Consider the following 26,918-nt stretch of genomic DNA (forward strand, 5'->3'; position numbering starts at 1 on the left):
ATAAAATCCCACAAAAAATAAAAAAAAACATTGTGCATTCTTGTATAATTAAAAAACGATCAACAACAAAAACAAGCAACTAAAAAGCATTCCAATGTTGTCCTGTTTGGCGCCGTCGTCTTCACGTTTTGGCCAAGAGGATAACATTATACAGCAAAGCATGCCATCATCCACAGCCTTCACCATGCAGTGTAAGTGAGATGGAAATGATGACAAAGATGAGTCACATCACATCGAAAGAAAAAAAAAACACAAATAAAAAAAAAATATTGTCTAGAGCATCAGCAACATTTTCATTATCAGCATTGTCAAATGCAATTGAACTTTGAGTGTGTGTATATGTGTCTGTGTGTGTGTCAATTCATTCAACTTTTGCGCGCCAAAGCCATAAACTGATCTCAAGACCCAAGCTCCAGCTCTCTCTCTCACACACTTTCAATCTCCGTCTTTCTCTATCCATATTCCTCCATCTCTCTGTATATATCTCGGCATTTAAGTGGAAAAGCCGCCATTTTCAAGATTCTTCTGTGTGGTCTGAAATTCACCTTAAGCCCATATGCTGATGTTGTTGCTTATAAACGCAACACACAGCACAAAAAGGAACTTCAGCAAAATATAAATAATAATAATAACAATAAAAGCGAAACGAAAATAAGCAGAAAACAAGAATGAAATCTGAACAAAACACGAAGGATCGTTGGATCCGCAGGGCATCGGATTACCCATTCAACTCCTACGCCCTGCCATGGGCCATGCCAAAAACCGAAACAAACTTCAACCAGTTGAGCCAGTTTGTATTCTCTTATTTCCCTTTGAATTGTGCGCCCACGATCAAAATCAAACCACACGATCATCATCAGCATCAGCAGCAACAACAACAACAACCACAACTAAGACAACAACCATTTTTTGCTCTACCCTGAGCAAGTTTAATCACCTCAGAGGCTTTGAAAGTAAACACCTCACATCATCGGGAATCTATATGCATCAAGGGATCTTGTATATAGCAGAAGAATAAAGACACAAAGATTAAATTGCTAGTGGTAGTTAGTTAATAACTAAAAGAGAGGAATAAAACTCAAGCCTCAGGATTAATATTACTCAAAATTATTAAGAGAAGTTATTTGTTTAGAAACCAAATTAGAATACATTAATATTTAGTGACTAACTTTGAAAACATAACAATTAACTTTAGTTATTAGCAGTTTAGAAAGATTCAAGAGATTAGTATACAAATTTCGAAACAAAATTGGTTTTGGAAAAATAAGTAAAGTACTTAAAAAATGCATTTTAAGTATATTTTAGCCACAGACAGAAAAGCAATTTATTTGCCACAAAGTAATGGGAAATTTATATGTATTTAAGGCAGATTTTTCTTATTTTTTTTTTTTTTAATTGAATATCAGCCAATTGCAAAAGCATGCGAATTTGATTTGTTGGCTCCGAGAGATGGTCGGTCTGACGGTCTTGAATGAGCCGTTTTTGTTTTGATTTTGGCAATCTCCACCCACAAACTAGACACACATATATATTAGACATGAAACAGGTAGCTGCTACCCCTAAGAAAATAAAGCCGAAAATGTCAAAGTGAAAGTCCGCCCCTGACTACCGCCACCGTTTATTTATTCACTCCCTCTGACTGTCTTTCTCTCTTACTCTCACTCACTCACTCTCTGTCTATCCCTACACAAATAAGACAAGTCATCAGAATGTAACCACCATGATAAATATGCGCATGCGAACAGGTAGTAAGTAGTAGTAGAAAGACAGGTAAGAAATCCAAATACCCGATTCACTCGCACTCGCGTATTCTCTTGGCATCTTTCTCTGTCTCACTCACCATTACTGTGGGTTTTCTTTTTTGTGGTTTCTTGCCACTTGTGCCACAATCTATAAAATCAGAAAGTATAAACAAAACATAAAACTGTCAGTGGGCAGAGCTCATCAACGAAAGCCTCTAAAGTGAAGGTGTGAACAAATGAAGCCTAATACACAGAAAGAATAAAAATAAGCAGAAATTAATTGAAAAATGTTGAGAAAATCCGAACGCAACAAAGAAGCGAGATTGAAAATTGTAAACGAGGCAGAAATTTATGGCGCAACATTCAGACATTGTCAACGCCCACACTTTCATTCATAGGATACAACCGAAACGAACTGAACAGAATCACCTCATAGCTTTTGACAATTGATAAGCATGCTAAACAGACGGATTAATTGCACATGTTCGAGACGCCACCAAACGAGCAGCAAGAACCGCATAGAGTGGCTTTGCAGCATTTCTGAAAAACAGAAAATATATATATGTAGAGCCTAAGACAACGATAAATTATAATTTATGGGTATTTAAGTAGCCCCATGTCGCAGCAGTGGCCAAACGCATTGTAAAGTGGGTGGATCTTGGCTAAAAGCTCTAGGGCTGCTAATCGATCAGACCAGACTATGCACTATACAGGTTGCCCCACCAAAATATACATTTAAAATCGAGAACAGATATATATATATATTTATATACATATGTATTTGCTATAACAACGTGTGCTCTGATTTTGATCTTCTTTCCGGTTGTACGTTTATTTTCTGGTTGATGTCACTGGGCAGCTGCTCAAGCGATGTGTATTAATCGTTTTGGATGGGAAAAACTTACTTGTACTAATTTTCCTCAGCGTCTACCTCTAGCAGTAGCAGAGGAAAGCGCCGCAGTCGCTGCCTCTGCCGCTGTTTTGTCGGACTTGTGTGCTGTGTCGCATTTCGAAATTGCTCCAAAATTTCATAAATCAAAATTTGTTTCAGTCTAGGTCTCTCGAAAATAAAACCTGTCGCTATATTATCACCTAGACAAACACATACAGAGACAAAGCGACAGGCAGATAGACAGACAGACAGACAATTTGGTAACCGCCCACTTTGGCAAGAGAACACAAAAATTAAGGCTGAAAGCTGTGCTAATTTTCTTTTAGTTACCTTAACTGAAATCAGTTTAAACATTTAATTTATAACACAAATGTTTATAAATCAAATACACAGACAATTTTATTTATTTCTTTTCGTTTTTGATTTTAAATTTGAAGAAATTTACTTCTTAATGTAAAATTTAAGATACTATTTTTTAGTAAACTGTCTGCCAATTGTATTTGTCTAGTCTCTGTTTAAGAAGAATCTTAAATTTCTAATAGTTTTGAGCTTACTTTAATTGGCTTTTCTGTTTGTATTTTCTATTTTGATTAACTCAACAAATCCTTAGAGCATTCTGCCATACTCTATCATCTATTATCTGTGAGACCAGCTCAAGTATGTATATATATATATAGGTTTCTACCCCTAACTAATTAATCATTTTGTATGCCATGTCAGTGAATGTCAGTTTTATATGCTGGTGCTGTCGGTGCTGCCATTTATATCTCATCCTGCTGATAGTCCTGCCTCTGCTCCTTAAGTTGACACACACACACACAGGAGTGTTGGCCCATCGAAATTAAGCAAACTTTCTGTTTAACTATTTGGCAACTGGCAAGCCAAAAATGATTAATTTTTCTTAGACTAAGTAAACTGATATTTATTTCAGAGACAGAGAGAGAGAGAGTGAGGTAGAAAAAATGGTTTCACCTTTTTTTTTTGGGGGTAGAAAGATTTTTCCTTTTAAATGCTTATTTTCAATTGCAAAAGGCATCAACAAAAACCCAGAGACAATAAATCAATGGTAACTCCAATGGCAAGAGGACAGAATCTCTTTGATATTCACGTTCAACCTGACGCAGTAGAAGCAACCGTAGGAATCAGCATCAGCTTTGGGCAAATAATTTTGGATCTCTGTTTTTATTTTTGGTTGCCGCATTTTTACTTTTATTTCGCGTTTTGCTTAAAAAGTAAATTGTTTGCCAATATTTTTTGCTGCTCTCTTTTTGCCATACACACACACACACACACACACAAACACACAATTGTAACAAAGATAACTTTGAAACAGTTGTAAAGTAAAAATTGCATGGAATGTGGCGCAATCCTCCACTCCTGGAGGCCGCCAAAAACAACCAACAAAAACGACAAGAAAAAAAAGATGGCTTCTGTTATACAATTTTTTGTATGGATTTTTATTTTTGTTCTTATTTATTTAATGCCGGCCACACAACAAGACAACCAACCAAACAACAAAAAAAAAGTGCCAAAAAATCGGCACAAACAAAGAGAGGACCCAGCGCTACCTCCCAATTTACTCCACATACCAGAAACAAGGTGTAGCCAAAGGGCAGACGAAATTGCAACTGGCACATAGAATGGGCAACATTGGGGGGTTCCCTTCGCTCCCTCCACCCCTCGCTCCCTTCTTGCCTCACCTTTAACACACAGGGTGGAGCACACAATTTAACATGTAAACGATTTTTTGTTAACTGGTTTGGGATGCGAAATGGAGCGGGACTTGAGGGGGGTTGGAACTTCCCTTCTGATTGCCGTTCAATTGCAATAAATTTCGCACAATTGCACAATAATTGTTAAAAGTTTTAAATAAACAAAAATAGGCAAGTGCAGATAGATAGAGGGAGAGGGAGAGGAGGAGAAACCATTGTATTCGCAATGTTGCAGAAAAAAGTTTCGATTGAGTTCGAGTTGAAAAAGTCTCTTTCAGGAATATTTATGCTGGTGAATATCAATTAGCCCGGTTAAGCTGAACTTTGGTTATATGTATTTCGTTTTAAATGAAGGCTTAACAACTATTTTTCGTTCTTTTTTTGATATGGCGTAGGTTAAAGTGCTTTACGCATTTCTTTATTTAAAAATATTTGAATGACTCAACTAACTAAGATTTAATATGAATCACATTTGACATATTATGGAGATTATTTGGTTACTGGACAATGTCCATAGTTAGTGAGTCAAACAAAGCAAAAAAATGTTATATTCCTCTTGCTCATTTGATCAGTCATCAAAAAGGAAGTACATTTTCCATATAGCCTAGTTATGGCTCCTTTTTCTCCTACTTAGCGAAGAAAGTTGACTAATTGCTGCAATTTTCCCTGAGATACGCCCACGATGAAAAGATATATGCCTGCAATCTGCTCAATTTACAATCTGCAGTTTTTTTTTTCAAGGTAAATCACAAAAATAGTTCGAACACATATGCTTTACACTCTGAGGACACAACAGACACCAACAATATGGTTAGGTTAGACGCGGCAGGAGACGACTTTGTCGACGACTACGTCGAAGACAACGATGATGACGACGGACATGGGACCACGGTGTGGTGTACGGACAGGCGGGCGGGTGCACGGCTCGGTGGGCTATTAAAATTTCACACTCAGCAAAGCAAAATGCTACAAATAAAATAAACGTGTGGAACATAGGCCACAGCCTTTGGTTTAGCACAGCGCGTTCTACGTTTGCCTGTACAAATAAATAAAACTAAAGGGCAAAAGCAAAAAGCAAAGAATGAAAAAAAACGATGCTCAACCAAAGAGAGCTCCCTTTTCTTGAATTTTTACTTCTTTTTTTTGCCTGCCTGGCTGACTGTTTGCCTGGCCTCGACAGCCTTTTCAGTGTATTTATAGATTGAGTCTGGCTGCACCTTTGGCATCGACATAGCCACTTGAGAGGGCAGCATCTAGAGGAAAAAGGCACCTTGGCGTCCATTTACTTAAGTTTCATCCTCTGCCAATGCCACATCAAGGTGCAACGTGTAGAGTAGAGAGATCCCTTTTAAGTATGGCAGGGACAGATATGCCATATAGAGATGCAAAAGACAGATAGAGAGAGCAGCATACAAAGGGCAAAAGGCAGAGAATTTTTAACCATTTAGAGATGATTGCGTGAGCCAAGAAAATATATACCCAATTTCAATTCAATTTTAAACGACTTTGTTTACCAACTTTGCTATGACTTGGAATCTAGCTAAACTATTGTTCCAAATATATGTTTTAAAGGCTATAAAAGGTTACAGACATAAACCAATGATTGGTTCAGCTTTTCTATCGAAAAATACATAGAACTAACAAGATTAAATATCTAAGAAAATGTTGTTTTAATTTCCTATCATGTATACCCTTTAAAACAGTGGTCGTCACGGCCCATTCCACGGACTAGGGCCTAGCTCTGCCGCAGCGCTGCCGCTTCACATACACTGTAAGTGTACAGTTTTTTTAGTGCAAGAAAACGTTTCGTACTTCGTGTTAGTTGCCACACACACAAATGCAAAGTCTCATTTTTGATTGTATGCGTGCCTACTCCTACTTTAAAATATTTGCTTATTCATTAAGGATATGTATAAAATATTTTCCCATGATATAAGAGATAGTTTTTCATTAACTCACGCACGATTTTCCCATAAAGAGACTGTAATTTGGCCATCCCAAAGACAAAATTTAGAGCGATGAACGATTATTATTAACATTCCATATGTTTTTCACATGCTTCTCTCTTTCTCTCTCCCATGCCTCCCCCGCTAAGTGCCACTTGAGATGGTCTCAAAAATCGAGTAACCAGAATCACGGACAACAACAAAAAAAAGAAAACGCATAGGGAATGGTAATCAGAGAGAACATAAAGAGACCAACAAAACGGCAAAGAGTAATACCAATTGCGTTCAATATAAACTTTCGCACGTACGAAATTCGAGGCGATTTGTTCAGATATGTACATATATATATACATATATTGAATATTTCACACCTAAACACAAATGATTGGCCTTCCCACAGGTTTTCATTTACACACACACACACACACATAGACATATATTCTGCATTTATATACAAATAATATTATTCTCGAGCGCATATTGAGAGTGTCATTTTTCATGGCAATTAGCTAACATTGTACGTACTCGATTCATTTGCAGCTAATTTTATGAAAATTTATTTAATAAATATGCTAAAAACGCGTCACTAACTGCAAAATGACTGCACAGCAAGTTGGCTCGTCTGTTTATAATTAAGTGCTAAAAATTTATGTTCATTTACACACACGCACACACACACACACAGCCCCCCAGCTGAAGTTGAGGCGCCGCCACCTGTCCGCCATTTGTCTGCCTCAGAATCAACTTTGACTACGTCAGCAATTTTGAAACAATTAGACTTGAAAATATTCAATATATCTTCAACGATTTTCACCTGTCCAATTCTCAGGCACCGCAAAAACAAGAAAAAATTGTCAGGGGTTTACATTTCGTTTCGTTTTTCTTATTCTGTTTTGTTTGACAAGCTGCTGTCATTGAAATATTAAAAACACTTTAAAATTTGACATTTAAATGAGATGAAAAATGTAGCAGAAAAGTTTCTCTCGCTCTCTCTCTCTATTTGTGTTTCCCAGGTAAAATTTAAAATATAAACTGCCACTGGGCCTCATAAATTAAGCCATGAAAATTATTTTCACAACACAAAACAAAAAAGAAAAAGAAAATCAAATGAAAGAAAATAAATAAATTTGCATTAACCGAGCTTAGCTAAAAAATGTCTGGCTAATAAAATCTGGCAATAAAAAGGCACATAAAATTAGTGGGCGCAAAAGCCAACACACACAGAGACACAGATCCAAATGTATTTTTATTGATTCCCTCTATGATATTATTTATAATATGTATAATAAGTAAAAATATATGTAGCTACACTTCCAACCTGCTGTCCCACCCCCCCTCGTCACCCAATTAGTTGGTTATTTTTGGCTGCGCGTGTTTTGCTTTGCAGCACAGGTGAACCAAAGCATTGACATCAATTCGCCTGCTCCAAGAAAGTTGAGAAATATACACAAAACAAAAAAAACTCATTGTTAATTTTATTGTTTTTAATTTCATGGCATTTTGGCAAACGTGTGGCTAGCCATAAATTGTCCAAGATAGCACAGATATATATAAGTATTATATAGATACAGATTTGTCTTTAGTGATATTTGGTATATATACTTTTTTTTTACTTTTTAGAGAATTTCATAAATGTTCAAAATCTTTTGTTGCCCTTAAATTTTGTCAAATTGTTCACTGCTGTTTTTTATAAGCCAATTAAAAATGACATTTTTATGGGGTATTGAAAGTATTTCCATAGATTTACATATTAGAGTTAAAGATGTTGGCTAAATTTATATATATATATTGCAAAAAGACAAACAAACAAATTTTTCTATGAAATTCTCAAGTTCTTTGCTACATTTCTATTTTCTATACTATCAATCAACTTCAATTGGTCTGCGTTAAGCGCCAAATAGTTGAACATAAAACAAAAACAGAAAAATAACATACAACATTTATCAGTAGACTATCAAAAAAAAAAAAAAAAAAAAAAACAAAAACATAAAAAAAAATTCCTTTCCATTTTGTTGGCTTCGCATAAATTGATATTAATTTGCGGTACACTTTCAATATTTCAATACCCTTTTGCTTACGTTTAAAAGTGTTAAAAAAAAGGAGGAAAAAATATTCAGAATGAAATATATCAAGCATATTGTAGTATATACCCAAATGATTCGGTTCTTTGGCCCACCGATTGCGTTAATAATTTCTGTTATGAAAAATTGATTGAACTAAATGAGCTGGTGACACACTTGTTGAGTGTCGAGTGTCTGATATACTCACTCAGTCAGTCACTCACTCAGTCAGTCAGTCAGTTAGTCAGCCATTCACCACGGGACAATCGGCCATTGGATCCAATGTTGGCCATTATGCTACACGATGACATTATGCTGATGAAAAAACCCATAAAACAATATTGTGTTGTGTTTTTTTTGGATCTGTTTTACAACTTGCATATATTTTATTAAGAGATGATTAAGATGAGCCAATGGTTCTTATTCGGACCCAGGCAAGAGATTCGTTTAATAAAAATGTCATTAAAAAGCCAACAAGAAATAAATTCATACGAAATGAGATATGAAGTGAAAATTGTATATAGAAAGTTTGATAGGTTTGTCAGCTGTTGGGTTTTTATGATTAATTTTAATGGTTTTTTAAATGAAGAGAAAGAAAGTATCTAATTGGAACTATTAGCTAGTGGGTGGAATCTATCTTTAGCTTACATATCTTTGACCCGCATCCTCCTAGAAGCAAGCAAATCAAAATGTATCAAAATCAATTAACAATTGTCGTATCAATAAAAATCGAAAGTGAAAATGAAAAACAATATCAAATTGCAAATGAAACGTGCAACGAACTTTGTCTAAATTGTGCTTGATTGCTAGCAGGCAAACCCCTGACACACCTCATCTCCTCAGTCCGCCCCGTTTGCATTCCCTAGATACTTCTTCATGAAGGAGAAGGTACATTAATTGAGGAGTTGTCATTGTCTGTCTCTGCCTGCCCGCTGCCCGTATATGTGCGTCTGTTGCTCCCGCGGCGGTTAATTGGCTTAAATTAAGGTAGCGATCAAATAGCCCAACAGCAACAACAAAGACTGTGCATTGTGCGAATGGAAAACTCCATTTTGTAAAGACAAGAAAACTTGTCTACCTTACAGGCAAGCCTATTCCCACTTCCATTCCAATTCCCATTGCCATTGCCCCGTTGCCCATTGCCCATTGCCGTTGATACAAAGTTGTCTTGCTTATTTATTTACCAAGTGACTCTGCCACACACTCATCGAGTTATTTACTTATAACTGAGACACTGTGTGTATATCTGTGTGTGTGTATATAGGCAATTGGCTGACCCTCGGCATCGCCATCATTGAACAAAGCAATCTTCAAGATACTTTTTTTCGTGGTTCGCTCACTCACATGTTCTCCCTTTTGGCATGCTTGAACGCTTTTTAAAACTGATTAAGTCCCGACCGACTCTTCAACCGTACGGTCGCTGCCTTCTACTCTCGAGTATGTTCCTCATTCTGGGTGTGTGTGTGTGTGAAAACCAGTTCTTCACTCTTTTAGGTTGGGTAGTATTTTGTTTTTTTGTTCTCTGTTTCTGTTTTTGATTGGCGCATGAGATCATCGTCTTTTACGTGGAACTGTTGCGTGAAGGCCTGCAGAAGTTGATTTGCCACGAAATTAAGTTGATCTTCCAGTTCCTTCATCATTCTTCTTCTTCTTCGTCTTCGTCTTCGTTTTCGCCTTGTGTGTGTTTCTTATCGACTTTGACGATCTGGCAGTTAATTTTACCAATTTCCTTTCTCTCTCTCTTTCAGTTCCCTCTCTGGCCTCCAGTTTGCATCATCATCAGACACACAATAAATCCAATAATGCCGTCAGCAATACAGAGCATGTCCAGCATGGAGCAGGAGCTGTTGATGACTATTTGGTCAACTGTACCCAGTGCCATAAGCGTTTCAGCGAGTTTCAGGTGAGTTGACAAGACATTTCCACGAATGGATTCTTTCTGTACATATTCTCCACATGTTTTTGTTTTGCTCATCTTATTAAAATAATATGTTTCTTAATTGCACTGACATCATTCATCATCTCGTTGCTAATTTCAGTTACTCAGTGAACACATTGCCAGTGAGCATCCCCATGACAAGCTTAATTTTGAGCCAAATCGTGGCACTGGCGCCGCTCAACCCGAAAGCGATGCTGAAGATGAGCAAAGTAGCAATTTAAGTAGCAGCAGTCGTCGCTATGCCAAATCCCCGAATGCCACCACAAACAACAATAACAACAACAACAATAGCGAGTTGATTAAGAATCACAATAATAACAACAACAATAGTGAGAAACAATCGCCCATGTGCTCACCAGGATCGGCTTCAGGTCCACCAAGTGATCTATTTGCCCATCTAACACATGCTTCGCCACAATTGCCACCAAATCTGCATGCACGTTTCATGGCAGCGGCTGCATTGGCCATGCAATCGGCCCAATCGGCCAGCACTTCAAGCTCACCAAATCTACATCATCATCAGCAACATCTACACCAGCAACACCAACAGCAACAGCAGCAGCAACATCAACAATTGCTGCCACCTCAATTGCCTGGCAGTAACAGCAGTGTGGGCAGCAATTCGGCCTATGATTTGGATCTAAGTGCACCAAGATCAACATCTAGTCCGGGCTCAACCACAGGCGATTTGAATGCCGCTTATCCTTGCATGCAATGCACTGCTGCATTTCCCACACGCGAACAATTGGAGCAACATGAATTAATGCATTCGCCAAGTGGTCAGCCAGTTACACAAAATGTGACTCAGGTGAGTTGAATATTCCTTTAGGATAAGATTCTATTTCAATTTCAAAGGGTTCCACCACACAATCTCAACAAGTTGTTCACCCTAAGTGTGTGTGTGTTTGTGGTTATTAATAACCATTTCATTTCATTCCTGTAGCTGATAAAATACCACACAATATATGTAAATACATACATTGTCCCCCTTCCCTCCTATTCCCCTTAGTCGTTTCGTGTTAAAGTTCAAGCCACGCATTACTCATACGCATACGCAATCAAAGAACGACTTTAAAAACTCCGTGGCAATAAACGATCAAGAAGCAAGAAGTGAGAATAAAAACTTTTTGTGATCTTTGAACACTCAGTCACAAATGCATACAATGCTGAGGCTTTGTTTTCTGGATTTAGCGGGAAGCGAGCAACGATAATGGGATAAGACCCAAGATGCCAAAGTGCCAAGAGCACAAATCTTCCATACATACATATGTACATATATGTATACTTGTGTATGTGTATAAGAAATATGTAAATACATACTTGTACATACTAATATGTATACGCTTCCTGTTGACAAATCGTGAAACAAAACCTTATAAACAATATTTAAATAAAAAATAATAATAAATGAGAAAATAATTGAGGCAAACGATAACGAAAACAAAAAAAAACAAAAAAATTCACCCCATTCCGCCTACCTCTTGCCCACACGAACTCATAAAGAATATAAATACATACTTGAAAAAGGTCTCAAAGGCTTTGATTTCTAAGTAGAATGTACATATATATACAAATATTATCTGAAACACTTGAGGTTTCTTTTTTTACTTAATGCAGTTTTTTTAGATACCCTGCATAGCCATAGCTTTAGGCATAGTATATTAGCTCTGAGTTTATTCTAGTTTTTGGTCTTTTATGACCACAAATAACAAAAAGGATATCAGTAGAAAACTATTTAAAAAGAATATCCTACTTGAGAATCTTTAAAGAATTTCCCATTAAAGGGAATTCCATTTGTTTATTTTTTCTTAACTTAAAATGGGTATTTCTACATTGTATCAGCAATTTAATATACAAAATTACTTAAAGATTTAGTTGCTGTTGTTATTTACTTTTTTTATCAGCAGCAACAACAACAAAAGGCAATATACATTGATAAGCAACACCGTCATAATAAAACAGAACAGAGGAAAAAAAAGAAAACCCCGAAACAAAGAAATAAGAAATGGGCATAAAATAAAATGTAGGCGTTTACCCAAAACTAAGAAAAATAGTAAAAAAAAATAATAATAATACATAGAAAAATATTCCCGCATGGCCTCTGATGACGCGACACACACACACACGCACACACACTTATATACTGTATATTATCTGGGGAGAACGAGGTCTAACCAACGACGACCTATCATAAAATATGAGAGTCCGGGTATATAGAAGACCAAAGTGCCTATGTCTGTGTGTGTGTGTGTGTGCGTCTGTCAGTCACACACTCATAACTCCCAATTGTGCAGTTGTTGTTGTTGTTGTTGCTGTTCTTCGTCTTCATCTTAACGACTATGTGTAGGCCTAGTACTAGACCAGCCATGCCAATGTGATAAGGCATTAAAATAAATGTTGCTACAGGCGGAGCGAACTGATAAGACTTCTATACCCTCTCCACTACACTCCCTTTTCCCCTCTCTCTCTCTATCTCTTCCACTCTTTGTCTCTGTCTTTCATTGGGCAAAAGTTTTTTCCTTGAACAATCCATAAAAAAAACAAGAAACAAGTGAAAAAAGAAAACTGGTCTGCCTTCAGACTGTAGGCGATAAGCACAATACAAGCATACACCTATGTTGTGAATGTGTGTGTGTGTGTGTGTGTGGCACCCAACGGCTATTAAAGCCACATAAATTATAATTTTGTTGCATTTTTGGGGGTAGGCGGCATCCCCTTTTCCTTCAAACATTGGTCATAAATTCATATGGCTAGTTTTTTTTTCATGATATGGGCATTTTCTTACTTTTTTTTACCTTTATATGAGCACACACACACACACATGCATACCCATAAACATGTATGTAATGCCTAAGCACAGTCAGACAAAATGAAAAAGCTGCAAAAAACTCATAAAGTTACAGTGAATTCTGACTAAAGGCGACAACATCTATGACATCTATGTGGGATGCTAGTATGAAAATAAGTTTTACATCTTTAAGTAGAGTTTATATCTAAATGATATCTAAATAATACACATTTTGTGTGATATTTCTTAACAAAGATTGTTAAACATTATTATTTCTACTTTTGTGATTTTGAATTTTGTTCAGAAAGTTCAACAACCAGCTTCAAATTTGGTTGTACGAATCTTAAGAGTATTTTAAAAATATTATACAAAACTTCTTTATTTGAATATTACCCCAAAGTTCTTCCCTTTTATTCTCTATTAATTCTTTAGAATTCAAACAGTTCGCTTAACTTGATATTTACTGTAGTTAGTTTGCTTCTTTTTTGTGTGGTCTTTGCCTCTTTTTCTGGCATTTTCACGTTATTAATATTTACCTAAGCTGTCATGAAGGGGCCAAAATGCTTGGCAAAAGTTAATAAAGTTGGACCAACTCTGTTTGGCAGGTTTTGTGACTGACCTCATTGCATCTGCACCCACAACTTTTCGTTGCCGTTGCTGTTGCTGCTGCAGCTCTGATTCATTGCAACTTTTGTTGCAATGGTCCCATTTGGTAGGCAAAATGCACGGACATATAATTTACGGCTTTGTTAATGACATTTAAACAAAATGGCAACTGCTACCCATACATACATGCATATGAGATCGCTTTCCCCCTCTCTCCTACTCTCTCGTTGAGCCGTGTGGCACTACCAATTATAATTGATGTGGCACATTGCATTTATTTAATATTGTTGGCCATTCGGTTTACACGTGTACACGGGGCCATATTAAATTATTATGTGTGAAAACAATTAATTATGCTACAAACAACAACAAGAACAATAATAGCAAAATATGCGAACAAATTGCTCATTATGGAAATCAAGCGAAGCCAAAACGCATAAAAGTAGGCAATACTTTTTTTCTTGTTGCACGCTCTTGTGATATTATTATTGAAATGGCATTAAAATTGGCCGCAGGACGTTGACAGGATTCGGAATTGAAAATCAACATTGGTTGATTTAACATTTAACATTTTTTGTCGTTAAGGTCAACATCATTAACAGACAGCAGCACGGCCCAAAGGGAGGGGAAGAGAGTGTGAGCAAGAGAGAGAGCGAGTGAGATGGACTGTAATTGCTGGGCAAATGGCTGGACATAAATTATTGGTCAAACTCAAATGTTGAGCCGAGGCCAGGATATGGGGTCGAATGGTATGAGTCGAAGGAGGGGCGTAAAAACCCTGGCAAACTTTCAACAATAACAACAGAGTGCCAGAAAAAGTGCAGCAATTAAATATTTGCTTAACTGCACACACACACACACATACACACACGTATACACTCTCACATGCTCGCAACTTTTGCGGCCACAATTCATTTGGGGAATGGCTGAAAGAATGGTGGAGCGGGCAGCGGTCAACATCAAAAAGTTGCCACCTTTTTCGGGCCACCACAAAATGTTACCATGTCTGGGGCGTGGACAATTCAAATTGAAAAATTATATGCACTTTAGGTGTACTATACTCTCTCGGCCAGTCCAATACGTCGTAGTTCTCCTGTCTCCCATTACCCTTCGCTCCTCGTCCCACCAATTGTCGCCGTCATCTCGTCTCGGCGCCACTTGACGAGCTTGCAGTGAAAAATTAATAGCAATTTATTTACTCCACTCGCTGCCGTTGCTCCTGCCGTTGAATCCTTTTTTTCTCTTCTTCTTTTTTTTGTTGTCTTTCCCATTCTCTGTGTCTCTGCTCTGACTCACACTCCTTTACCACTTTTAAATGTATTTTTATGTATTTCTGCGGGCATTCGGTTGTAAGGTCAAACCCTTTTGCTGCTGACCCCTCAGCTCATTCAAAAGTTTCAAAATTATATGCAATTAAAGCAAACAAATTAAATAAACGGAAACTTTATTTCACATAAATTATTAAAGGGTAAAAATATATTGAAATTGTTCGGTACTTTTTTCCATGAGTTGCATTATTTATTAGATGAGTTTTGGACAAACAAAAGTTATGATAAATAGAGTTAATTGTTTAAACATATATCTCCTAATATCTGGCTTATATATTCGTTTAGTTAAATCATTTATTTTCATTGTTCTTTTATGTTTTCAAAGCACAAACCTTTGCTGTTTCACATTTAGAGTCTTGCACTTCATTATTAGCATTAACATCATCATTAGAAGTTCCTGTTGCTGCAACACATCCTCTTAAAACATCCTAGAATTCTAAAAAAAGGACACACCTGCAGGTTTCCTTTCCTTTCCGTTTTTTTATAGGAAAACACACACATGTCAAGAGAGACTAGCCCCATAGAATACTTATTTCTACTTTAATTTAAACGTATATTCTTTTTTTTTTTTTTTTGCCGTTTTTGAATAATTTTAAGTTACTCCTGAGATTTATATCAACTTTCACCGTGCCACCATAAATTATGTGTGTGTGTGGACTGTCTCTTTCTCTCCACAAGATATTCCACACATTCCACAAGATATTTCCCTTGACTCTGGGGGATCCGTGTCTGCGTGTGTGTGTGTGTGACTTGAGCTGAGTTGCAAGTCCCGTGGGTTTTATACTTTTGACGTTTATTGTGCGGTTGTTACATGATATGTTTAATGAGAATTTCGGGTACTTTCTTTCTCTATATATATGGTTAAATCTAAACGAACAAGTAGATATATGCAGTAACACATATATATATATATATATGTATGTGACAAAAATCATTCCCACAGCTGTTATTCTAAATTGAAAGCATATCATAATTTTGTTTCACCGTCCGGCGACACGTTTCGTTTATTTCCCCAAAATCTGCTTTTATCAAAAGTTATAAATTTAATTTATTTTGCGGCAGCGTCTTTTCTTATTTATGTTTTCCTAATACGCAACTAATTTTGCATGGCAGAAAAGACAAAAAAAAAAACAGAAACAGAATGAAAAAAGAAAAGCAAGATGAAAATGAAAGAAAAACGTTTCCCCCCTGCTTCACACCTCAGATGGCATGGTCATGATTGGGCAAAACGTTTTATTTATAAACAATTAAGTTTGATTTGTCGTACGTTGGCAGGCTGGGAGGCAGGAAAATGAATTTCCCATTTTCTTTTTGAAAATCTTTGGAAATAAAATATTGAAAAATGCCGGCAGTCATAAATGCCGAGAAACCGCACAAGACTTAAAAGTATTTCCCTGTTTTAAAATGTTAATCAATTCCTTTTTGAATGTTAAGAAATCTCTTTTTATATATATATATGTACATATATAATATATATAGACAAGTGCGCAAATGTCTTGGGGCCCTGGAGACTTGTCATAAATAATAGAGACACTTCATTTCGAATGTTATTGAACTTTTTAATAGCGCAAAAGCAAATCGTTTGGAATAATCAAAGTTCAAGTTAATTTCTAACTACAATTTTTAGTCTTATATTTTTTATAGTCGCACACAATAAAAAAGAACTATAATAACTTTAAACTTATAGAATGATATAATAACTTTTCCGAATAGTAATTTAATTGAAAACTCTTTATTTCAACTCAATTTATTCGTACAAAAATCGTTTCTAACGAAAGTGTGATTCTCGTGGAAGACCTTATCAGCTTCGGGGGGTTCAGAAACCCTGGATTCCATGAACAACTTTCTATGTTGACTTACTTTAACTATATATTTGAGAGATAACCCCAACTGAACTTAGTCCAAACGTGTGCTGATTTAGTAGGTAGTACAATTAGTTTTTTTCTTCTTTTCGCTAGTAGGTAGTCAGTCACTACGTCAATTCATTCATTGCTTTTAGATTGGAAATATATATATATGTATTTTTTTGTAGAATATATGTGAGATAAGCTAGAAATTGGGTCGCAGTTGCTATAAAGCAGTTAGACATTATTTTATTTCATTTATTTTTTTTTCTCTCAACGTATTTCTTGCATTTTTTTTGCTTGATTCTTTGTTGTTGTTGTTGCTTTTAAACATTTCTTTGTGGCGTCGTTAATAATTTTTTTGTGTTTAGCTGACCTCAAAAAAGTAGGTGAGAGGAGAGTGGATGGGGTGGAACGGCAAAGCATGTCGTTTGTTGTTATTTCTGTTTACGCATTTCATAAGGCGACAGGTGCGTTTTTTATATGTATGTACCAAAAATATATATGTACATATATACCCTATATATACATAGTAGCTGGCAGTCGACATCGGTATTTTGTCACAATAACAACAATGTCAAACTTAAAAGCCCAAATCTCCCTTTACAGCCAATTATGTGAGAGCTATTATGGCCAAATTCCCATGTCAGTCAATGCATAAAGCAAATGTGAAAATGAACAAACAAAAACAAAATAGAGAGAGAGAAAAAAAAAACATAAAATAATAATGAAATACGTTCACAAATTAGCCAGACTCTATGTCAAGATGCTTGTGTGTGTGTGTGTGTGAATGCATGTTTTGTGCTTTTTCATTTGATTTGTCTATTAGTGGGCCTTGTCGAGTCTTTGCCTAGTGGCGCCCACCTACGTTGCGTTATAATTATAGCCAAAAAGGCTTGTCGCCTGCAATTAACTACGGACGGACTTGGCTTTTGGCTGGACCACAATGTTTTCCCCCCTCTTTTTCTCTCTCTCTGTCTCTCTCTCTATGGATGTCAGCAACATTTAGCTTGATTTACGCTTTGAAGAAGAACCTGTCCAACATGATGATAATGACGATGATGATGTTGTAGAATATAGAACTTTTTTTGCATTTATCTGTGTGGTCTACTGCATCTTAACACTATCATCCGATTCGAATTTCCGGCTTAATTTGTGGCTTTTTTTGTTTTGTTTGTTTGTTTTTTGTATATTTTTTTGTTTTTACACGGTACAAGATAAGAATACTAGTTGATAAGGTACGCCCCGCTGGGCACTTTCACCTCAGTCAGGGGCGGATTTGGTCCATGGGGAAACTATAATGCGCTCTTTAGCTATGTTGAGCTTATCATTGTGAGTTATTGTTTTTTTTTTTGGGCAAAATGGAAAATTAGTAATGTTGTTGAAGAAACATTTTCATGACTACACTTAAACTGGCTTTGATTTCTAATCGAGTCTTTTAGTTTCTTATGAATTTCGCTCCTGTGGTTGTTGTTTACTAGCCCACACGCGCTACCTCTATTATTATGTTCATCTTATCAGTGACATCATTGTAAATATTCAAAAATTTATTCCACTTAGAATGAGATGACGACCTGAAGGGGTGGGAGGAGAACGAGCACACGTGTTTCCATTCAACCTAAGAGACTTTCAACTATACCTTGTGCAGAAAATGAACTTTAATCAGTTCCACTTTAATTTAGACATATGTCTGGGGATTTAATGAAATTTCATTTTGTGAAATCAATCAATGTGGCATGAGTATATGAGTTTCTCTCTCTCTCCCACTCTTTCTCTGTGTGTGTGTGTGTGTGTGCATTCAGGTTTTAGTCAAGTGCCAGTGCCCCCACTTGAGTCATGGCCCCCGCTACCGTTTGGCAGTAGTCTGTCATTCAGTCCATCAGTCCATGTCAGTGCCAACCCCTGGATCTCTCTCTCTGCCTCTCTCTCTCTCTCTCTCTGTGTGTGTGTGTGTGTGTGTATAAAAAGCATCTTCATGGCGCACATTATTATTAAAGGTAGCTTCAATTGGCATTTCCGTTCACTCGCTCAACGCAGCAACAAAAAAAAATAATAATAAAATAATCATAAAAACGCATAAGAATCCACAAAGCTGACGCATCAAAATTTATTTATAACAAAAATCGGACTATATTTCGACTTTAAGGTACCCAGTAATGAATAGGCCTGAAATTCAATTGCCTTTTTGACTACCTTTAAACACACCCTTAGGCCATGGTATTACAGGGTATAGAAGTGCCACGTCAGAGTTAGGTCTGGATTACCTTTGTGTAAGCGGCTGCCATTTTTGCTTTTTACATTTAATTGATAACGAGACGTCGTCGACGACGACGACGACGACGGCGATGACAACAGGGGACAACAAAGCATTTTCATTGTATTACTTGTTGTATTTGCTGCGTTTACTTAGTGCTTGGAGGTAGGCGTATCATTTGCGGTTTACAAACGACCCAGCAAACGTCCAACAACCTTATTAAGCAGAACGGAGCTATCTAGAGTGAGTGCGAGAGAGTGAAAGAGAAGGGTGAAGCAAGTGCGATTAGCTTTAAACGACTGCGGGTGCGAGCGAATACGCAATAGTCATGGCGATAACCAGTTTTTGTAAATGGAAAAGCAACAGGTAGCCATGTTGGTTTTTTTTGGTTTCGTCTTGACAAGACCAAACTCGTTTCTCGTCAGGTGCTAATGGCCATTCAATGGCTGATGACATCAGATTTAGACATTTTCCTTCAAACAGGTAAAATAACAACCAACGGAAACCGGAAATACGTCAAAATGTCTGCAGGCGGCGGCGCTCACTCACTCATTTCCACTCTAATAAAAAATCAAATAATACAAATAAGAAGAAAACCAAGCAAACAAAATGTGAAAAACCCAATTGTATTTGGAAAAACAACATTTTCCCGTTGTAGTATGCCTCCTAAATTTGCTACAAAATAAACAAATTAAGGGAGCTTCCCGTGTCTCAATCGTACAAGAAGGGGGCGTATTTTGTTGTATTTTGTATTCGGTCTTGGTCTTTTCTGTTTCTACACTTGCTAAATAAATAAACACAATGTCACGTTAATGTTGTACAAGCTAATTAGATGGAATTGAAGGCAATAGTTTTTAAATTTTGTAGGCTTTTTGTGGAGAGCTCTCTGAAGATGAAGATGATGATGATGATTCGACATTCGTCAACTGATTGTGATCTCATAAAGTGTAAATTGGTTTCGGTGTTGAAAATAAATGACTAATAACTCAAATATTAATTGAAATTCATGCAAAGTAAATGAGTAAGCTCAGCTCGAATACATATTGAAGTCCAAAAGTTCAATTTGATGTACACAGGGGGAGTAAATAATATAACATTTCACGAACAATTCCTCTTAAAATTGATTAACAACTTTTGGAGAGAAAAACACTTAAAGAAGAAAGAGTATAGAAATTTCTTTGTATCATTTCTATCTTTATCTATTCACCTGATCCATAAGAATATCATCATTCATTCACAATGTCATGAACTTTTTATTACAATTAAAATAAACAAAAATCGTTCTCTGTGTGCAGAGATCTTAAAAATGTCTTACAAAAAGCTTAAGGTAAGCAGTGGAAAGAAAGAGCGAGAACAGGGGAAAGTGAAAGTTCAACGTCTGCAAGTAAACAATTACTATGGTGGGGCGGTGGGACGGTGGGGCTGCAGATGAGACGAACACGTGTTGCCATATGTCCGCCAAAGTGCCGCAAATCTTTCAACGTACCGGCTAAGTGGAGAAGCAGATCTCCTCCATTCCATCCCCTGCTTTTCCTTTAGCTGGCGTCAGACAGCTTTTCCTTTCATTTCAAAGTTCACCTTTCCTTCCAGTTGCATTCTCATTTCTCTTTGCCCCGCATCTTTTTTCTTCTCTTTTTTGATGCGTTCAATTTTGTGGGCAAACACAAACAACAATTTTGTGATTAGCATCAGCTGTTGAAACATTTTGATTTGATTTGATTTCAATTTTTGTATTTGTTTATTTCTTTAGTCTTGACGGTGAGCGTTAGTAAGGGAATGGTCTTGGGGGCGGGAGAGAGGAAGGGCGGCCCTCATTTGTTGATATTTTCATTTGATTTTTATAGGCGCTTTGTCGCAATTTTCCAATTGAAGTTAAAAATTCGTAATTTATTTACAGCTGAGCGCAGCTTGCATTTCCCTCCCATTTATACCCTCTACAAATCGACTATTGAAAGGTATATGCTAGCTAATGAAATGTTTAGCAAATTGTTTTATTCGTTTCACTACTTACGGTAACATGTAGTCGGTGTCTCACTTTAATTGCCATCTCTTTCGTTTTTTTTCTTCTCATTATCTTCACGCCTTTACCTTGTGTACATGTGTGTGCGTGTGTGTGTTTGTGGTTGTGGTTGTTATTGTTTTCGGGTTTACTCCACCTTTTTGTCATTACCTTTTTTTGGTTTTTGTTTTTACCACCAGCCGAGATAACGGTTATATGTCCATCTCAGTCGCACTTGCTCTTTTGGGGGGCATTGGCGTGAATTGCTTTTGATCGCTTCTTCGCGTGTCACTTTTCATTTTCGCTTCGTCTTCGTTTCGGTCATCGTCGTCGTGCTGGGCGCGGATTTGTTCTCGATTGAAGTTTTTTTTTTGTAAATTGTTAATAAAAAGACAACACAAGCAAAAAGAAATAAAAAAAAAATAGCACATCTTTTTTACGACTCTGCAGAAACTTAAGAAATATACAATCACACACACACACACACGGGGAAAAAATGAAACGCTGGCCGTTGCGGTCTGGTTATTTGGCTTTGCCTTGAAACAAATTAAAAAGACATTAAATTTAAAACAAATAAATACATTTGTTGTTTTAAACAATTTTTATTACCTGTGCGTTGGTTGTGGCCCCAAAAATTAATCGAAATACGCATAACTACACACGCAAATCCAAAAACAACAACAATAATAATGTCAGCTAGTGCAGTCGCCGTCTCTGCCGCCTCTGCCGCCTCTAATGCTAAACTGTTATTAGCAGCGGCGCAGTTGAAAGAGGTGATCCAAAAAACAACGAGGGGTGGTCAAGTAATTCATCTCTATCTCCCTCTCACCCTCTCTCTGATTTTTAATAACCGTTTTTCTTCCTCTTCTATTTACAGACATGCAAAATCTGCCACAAGGCCTTCGCAAATGTTTACCGCCTGCAACGTCACATGATCAGTCATGATGAATCCGCTCTATTGCGTAAATTCAAGTGTGGTCAATGCGAGAAGGCATTCAAATTTAAGCACCATTTGAAGGAACATGTACGCATCCATTCCGGCGAGAAGCCCTTCGGCTGTGATAATTGCGGTAAACGTTTCTCGCACTCGGGCAGTTTCTCCTCGCACATGACATCGAAGAAATGCATCAGCATGGGCCTGAAACTGAATAACAATCGTGCCATGCTCAAGTCCCTCGAAAAGAGTCCGGGATCGGGACGCGGTGGCGGTGGCTCCGGTGATCAGCAGTCGGGCAAACGTTCCAAGTTAACAGAACAGGCAGCCATGCCCACATTACCGCCTGCCTTACCAAATCCCATGATCTATTTCGCTGGCGATGCACCGAATCAGGTTGCAGGTGCCAATGGAGGCCCAGCGGCTCCCTTCTATCCCAATTATGGGGCAATGAATGCAGCTCTTTTGGCCTTTCCATTCCTCGATCCTCGTGTCCATCCCTATAGCATACAGAGACTGTTGGAATTATCTGCAGCTGGTCAGCAGCAACAGCAACAACACCAACAGCAGCAACATCAGTTGGAGGAAAGAGAAGAACAAGGCGAGGATCATGAGGATCACGAACACTTGGAAATCTATGAAGCTGCCAAAGACGACGAAGAGACCCCGGATGAACCAAAATTAGTTATGGATTTGGAGGAGAATTCCACTGTCAAAGAACAAGAGGAACCATCGGCGGATCCCGCCATCGAGAAAGTGGAGGAAGAAGAGGAAACCCTTGAAGTGAAGCAAGAGGCGAGTCGTGGACCAACTCCAATGTCAGAAAGTAATCCAACGTCCCCCACCAAAGCCATAAAGCAAGAGCAGGAAGAACTTCGTTCAGTGGGAGACGAGGAAGAGCCCACTCTGGAAGTGGTTGGTAGTAATGAACCTACCACTCTTCCCATTGAAGAGTCAACTGCTGAGCTGCGTTGCAGTCGGTGTAACAAGCAGTTCAATCATCCCACAGAGCTAGTTCAGCATGAGAAGGTTCTCTGTGGCCTGATCAAGGAGGAATTGGAGCAACAATATCAGCAGCAGCAGCAACAACAACAGGCAGCAGCCAATGCCTTTGCCATGCCCTCGGCCAGTGAAGATGAGGATGACCGTGATGCCGATGAAGATGACGAACGTCAAGATCAGGATGCTGGCGCTCGCCAGGATTTCAACGGTAGTGAAAATGGTGAAGCCGGCCGCAAAGTTCGCGTCCGCACTGCCATCAATGAGGAGCAACAGCAACAGCTTAAGCAACACTATGCCCACAATGCCCGACCAAGTCGTGATGAGTTCCGTCTCATTGCCGCTCGTCTGCAATTGGATCCTCGTGTGGTTCAAGTTTGGTTCCAGAATAATCGCTCCAGAGAGCGTAAAATGCAGAGCTACACCTCGAACAGCAACACGGCAAATGCCGAGAATGCAAGTGTTTCAACTGGTCGTCCCGCTGGCGAGGATCAGCCATTGGATTTGTCGGTAAAACGTGATTCCCTGTCACCTAAAGGCCAACACTCTCCGCTCTACGGACTGGCGCCACAACAGGCTGCAGGCCAGTCGGTTGCCCTCGATTTCCAGGAAGCCATCAATCTAAGCCGCAAGTTTGCCAGCTCGGCATCCATGTCGCCGGCCTCGTTGTCCCCCTCATCGGGAGCATCGTTACAGCAGCAGCAACAACATCACCAATCCTCGGCCCAGGCAGCTGCTGCTGCTGCGGCACTCTACTTTGGTGGTCCACCACCATCGCCGCCCACCATGCTCGAGGCCACGCCCACAACGCCTTTGCAACTGCCGCCCCAGAATTGCTCAAGAGGCCGTCAAGGTGGACAAGCTTTTCCCGGACTACCGCCATACATGATGCCCATGCAGCGATTGCCCATGGAGGCGCTCTTCCAAATGCGTCCTGGCGAATATGCCTCGAATCCCCTAATGAACAGTATTAAGATGCCAGATTATCGTGGCACTAGCCTCAGTCCGGGCGGTTCCGAGAAGCGTTCTTGGCGCGATGACGATTCGCGCATCTCCCATGAAGACGACTATGGTGGACTGTTGCCACCGAAGCCAAAGCGAGTCAAGGCCGAGACGCATGGACATGCTGGCGATGCTGATTTGCCTTTTCTATGCGATCAATGCGACAAGGCCTTTGCCAAGCAGAGTTCTCTGGCCCGGCACAAGTACGAGCATTCCGGTAAGTGTGAATCTCTCACAAAGTCAAGGATTGAATGGACTTTTTAACATATGTTTTCCCCTTCTGCAGGTCAACGACCCTACCAGTGTATGGACTGTCCCAAGGCCTTCAAGCACAAGCATCATTTGACGGAGCACAAGCGCCTGCATAGTGGAGAGAAGCCATTTCAGTGCTCCAAGTGCCTGAAACGATTCTCCCATTCGGGCAGCTATAGCCAGCACATGAACCACCGTTACTCCTATTGCAAGCCTTACAGGGAATAGGTAAGCGACACCTCAGTGTCGAATACCTGCGCTTCATCATCATCATCTGGCATGTCCAAGCCGCCTACGACGATGACAACAACGCCGCGAGGACGTCGTGGTCAGGCAGCGAATAGAAATCATTCGCATCCGCCACCGCCACCGCATCCTCATGCCTTGGCCGCAATGGCTGCCTATCAACAACAACAACAACAACAGCGAATGCCTCGTCTACCATGGCCACCGTCCGTGCCTGGTGCTGGTGTAATGCTGCCACCGCCGCCCAATCACAACAGCAACAACAACAATCTCCTCCAGCAGCAGCAGCACCAGCAGCGTGCAACGGCACCGCCCCCTCCACTTTTACCAGGTGCCTATGGTCAGTCTCCAGCATCATATTTCCATCATGCCGGAGTACTGGCTCCACCACCACCGCCGCGCTTCGCTGCCCCATTAACGCCACCCACGGGCGTTCCGTCCTCCTCGTTTGACTTCTTCAATGCCAAAATGTTGCTCAACTAGTGGGCAGCAGCCACATAACAGAAACGGTTCGTGTCTTGGCTATAACAGCAAAATTAGCAGGGAAAGCAACCACAACGGTTATCTATATTCAAATTTTTATGTGTTAACGGTTGCTTTTCCCTACTCCTTCCCCATTTCCCCCACCCCTCCACTCTAAACATAAGTCTAACAGTGCACTTACAAGCTGTACTTAAAATTTCAATTTGTGCGTTAAAAGAAAACTCAAAAATCTCAAAAAAGTAAAACAAGCAGGAAAATCCCCTCCCAAAAAAAAAAAAAAACAGAGAGAGAGATACAAAGAAAGCGAGAGCAGATAAAGATCGAAAAACAAAAACAAAACTAAAAGAAAAGAAAAACCTTTCGTTTGAGCGAATTTATTATTTTTTATGATTTTATTTTTTAAACAAAATGTTTATATTTTAGTATTCTGAATTTGTATCTTAAGTTTACCAACTTCTTGGGCAATAGGCAAAGAATTTATACTTTATACAATATGTTTATGCATATATTTGATATATCAAGATATATACAAATGTATATACACATATACATATGTATGTATACCTAAGAGCTGGATCCAGTACCAAGTGCTGTATAATACTCAAAGATATCGTATATTTTAGTTGTGGCAAGATCCACATGTTCTTTTTTATACAGATATATAGATATATAACTTTTAATGTATATTTTTTATATGATCATTAATATTTTAATATTATTATTCGAATTTTATTTATAATTTGTAAGCCAATTGCTAGCAGGCCTTGGGTTTTTTTTTCAAAATGGAAATGCTCAAACAAAATAGTTTTTTTTTTTTAATTTTTGGACCAAAACAACCAAATTAAATACTGAAACAGACAATACAAATATGTCGGACAAGTTCCACAGTACACAACAAAAGAAAGAAAAGAAATACCAAGCAAAAGTATTAAACAAATACCATCAGCTAAACTGTATTAAACAAAACAAAATAGTTTCTCACAACAACAACAACTCCCCTAAAATATTCAATATATTTCTAATATATAAATATACATATATATATTATATATGTTTTATGTGAAAACCCACCGCTTGCTGCGCGTTTCAAGCTCTCTTACTTAAAATCTACCATCTATATGGGATATACCCTATTATATATATATATACATATATAGATATATAAATGAAAAAAATTCTCTAAAACAAAACGGAAAACCTATACGATCATTCCATATTTTGCTAAAGTTGCTATAAACAAAATGAAGGTGCCAACTATCCTACTCCTCTTACCCCCTTCTCCTGATCCTTTGCTGCTCCTTCAGCATTTAAACCTTCGGCTACTTCGGCACTTTAAACTATAACTAAAATGTTTGTAAATGTAAAGCTTAACTACTTAGTGCACAAAACAAAAAAAACAACAAAAGCTAAAAAAAAAAAAGGAAATTAAAATTAAAAATTCAAACAATAATTTAATATACAACATAAAGTTAAAGTAAAATACATAAAAACAAAAACTTGATTTGGCCTTATTAAAAATTATTTAACATTTAACTGTGTGTAGTTTTAGGCAACCAAAAACAAAAAAGAAGATTTAACAATTTAAACAAATATTAATTAAACAATTAAGTAAAAAAACAAAAAAAAAATGGTTAAAAAACTTACAACTTTTGGAAAAGTCTTGCATAAACGTAAATTAAAAAAAGAAACAAAAATGAAGAAATTTATTAGCAAAATTCAATAAGCAAATTAATCCCGACAAAAGAAAAAGAAAAAAAAACACACACACAATTAATAACTAACGACAATAAATTTATAAATATATATACATATAATATTCAATTCAATTTCTGCATCAAAAAATTTATTTTCATTTTATTCACAACGAATGAAAAGTTTAAACAAAAAAGGTT

General features: G+C 37.9%; 2 protein-coding genes across 4 annotated transcripts; both read left to right on the plus strand.

Annotated features, from left to right (window-relative positions):
* LOC6651239 (zinc finger protein 1) lies at window positions 1-24,525 on the plus strand. Of its 3 annotated transcripts, XM_023180409.2 has the most exons (5): window positions 1-191; window positions 10,101-10,255; window positions 10,392-11,099; window positions 21,988-24,262; window positions 24,332-24,525. In XM_023180409.2, exons 1-5 carry the CDS (start codon window positions 95-97, stop codon window positions 24,523-24,525), a joined length of 3,429 nt encoding a protein of 1,142 aa, XP_023036177.1. In that variant the 5' UTR covers window positions 1-94. The 3 variants fall into 3 exon arrangements, with proteins under 3 accessions (XP_023036177.1, XP_023036178.1, XP_023036179.1); XM_023180410.2 differs by lacking the exons at window positions 1-191; window positions 10,101-10,255; window positions 10,392-11,099 and adding an exon at window positions 21,800-21,913; XM_023180411.2 differs by lacking the exons at window positions 1-191; window positions 10,101-10,255; window positions 10,392-11,099 and adding an exon at window positions 21,800-21,883.
* Window positions 24,526-24,576: 51 nt separating this feature from the next.
* LOC111519442 (WASH complex subunit 3-like) lies at window positions 24,577-25,026 on the plus strand. Its single transcript, XM_023180413.2, has one exon. It carries the CDS (start codon window positions 24,577-24,579, stop codon window positions 25,024-25,026), a length of 450 nt encoding a protein of 149 aa, XP_023036181.1.
* The last annotated feature ends 1,892 nt before the right edge of the window (window positions 25,027-26,918 follow it).

The sequence above is a fragment of the Drosophila willistoni genome, chromosome 3R, assembly GCF_018902025.1.
Source record: "Drosophila willistoni isolate 14030-0811.24 chromosome 3R, UCI_dwil_1.1, whole genome shotgun sequence".
Lineage (NCBI taxonomy): Eukaryota > Metazoa > Arthropoda > Insecta > Diptera > Drosophilidae > Drosophila > Drosophila willistoni.

Coding starts and splice junctions, on each gene's coding strand:
- LOC111519442 (XM_023180413.2), top strand. CDS start 24,577: ATGTCCAAGCCGCCTACGACGATGACAACAACGCCGCGAGGACGTCGT.
- LOC6651239 (XM_023180409.2), top strand. CDS start 95: ATGTTGTCCTGTTTGGCGCCGTCGTCTTCACGTTTTGGCCAAGAGGAT. Junction 192..10,100: donor CACAGCCTTCACCATGCAGT/GTAAGTGAGATG, acceptor TCTCTCTTTCAG/TTCCCTCTCTGGCCTCCAGT. Junction 10,256..10,391: donor AGCGTTTCAGCGAGTTTCAG/GTGAGTTGACAA, acceptor TGCTAATTTCAG/TTACTCAGTGAACACATTGC.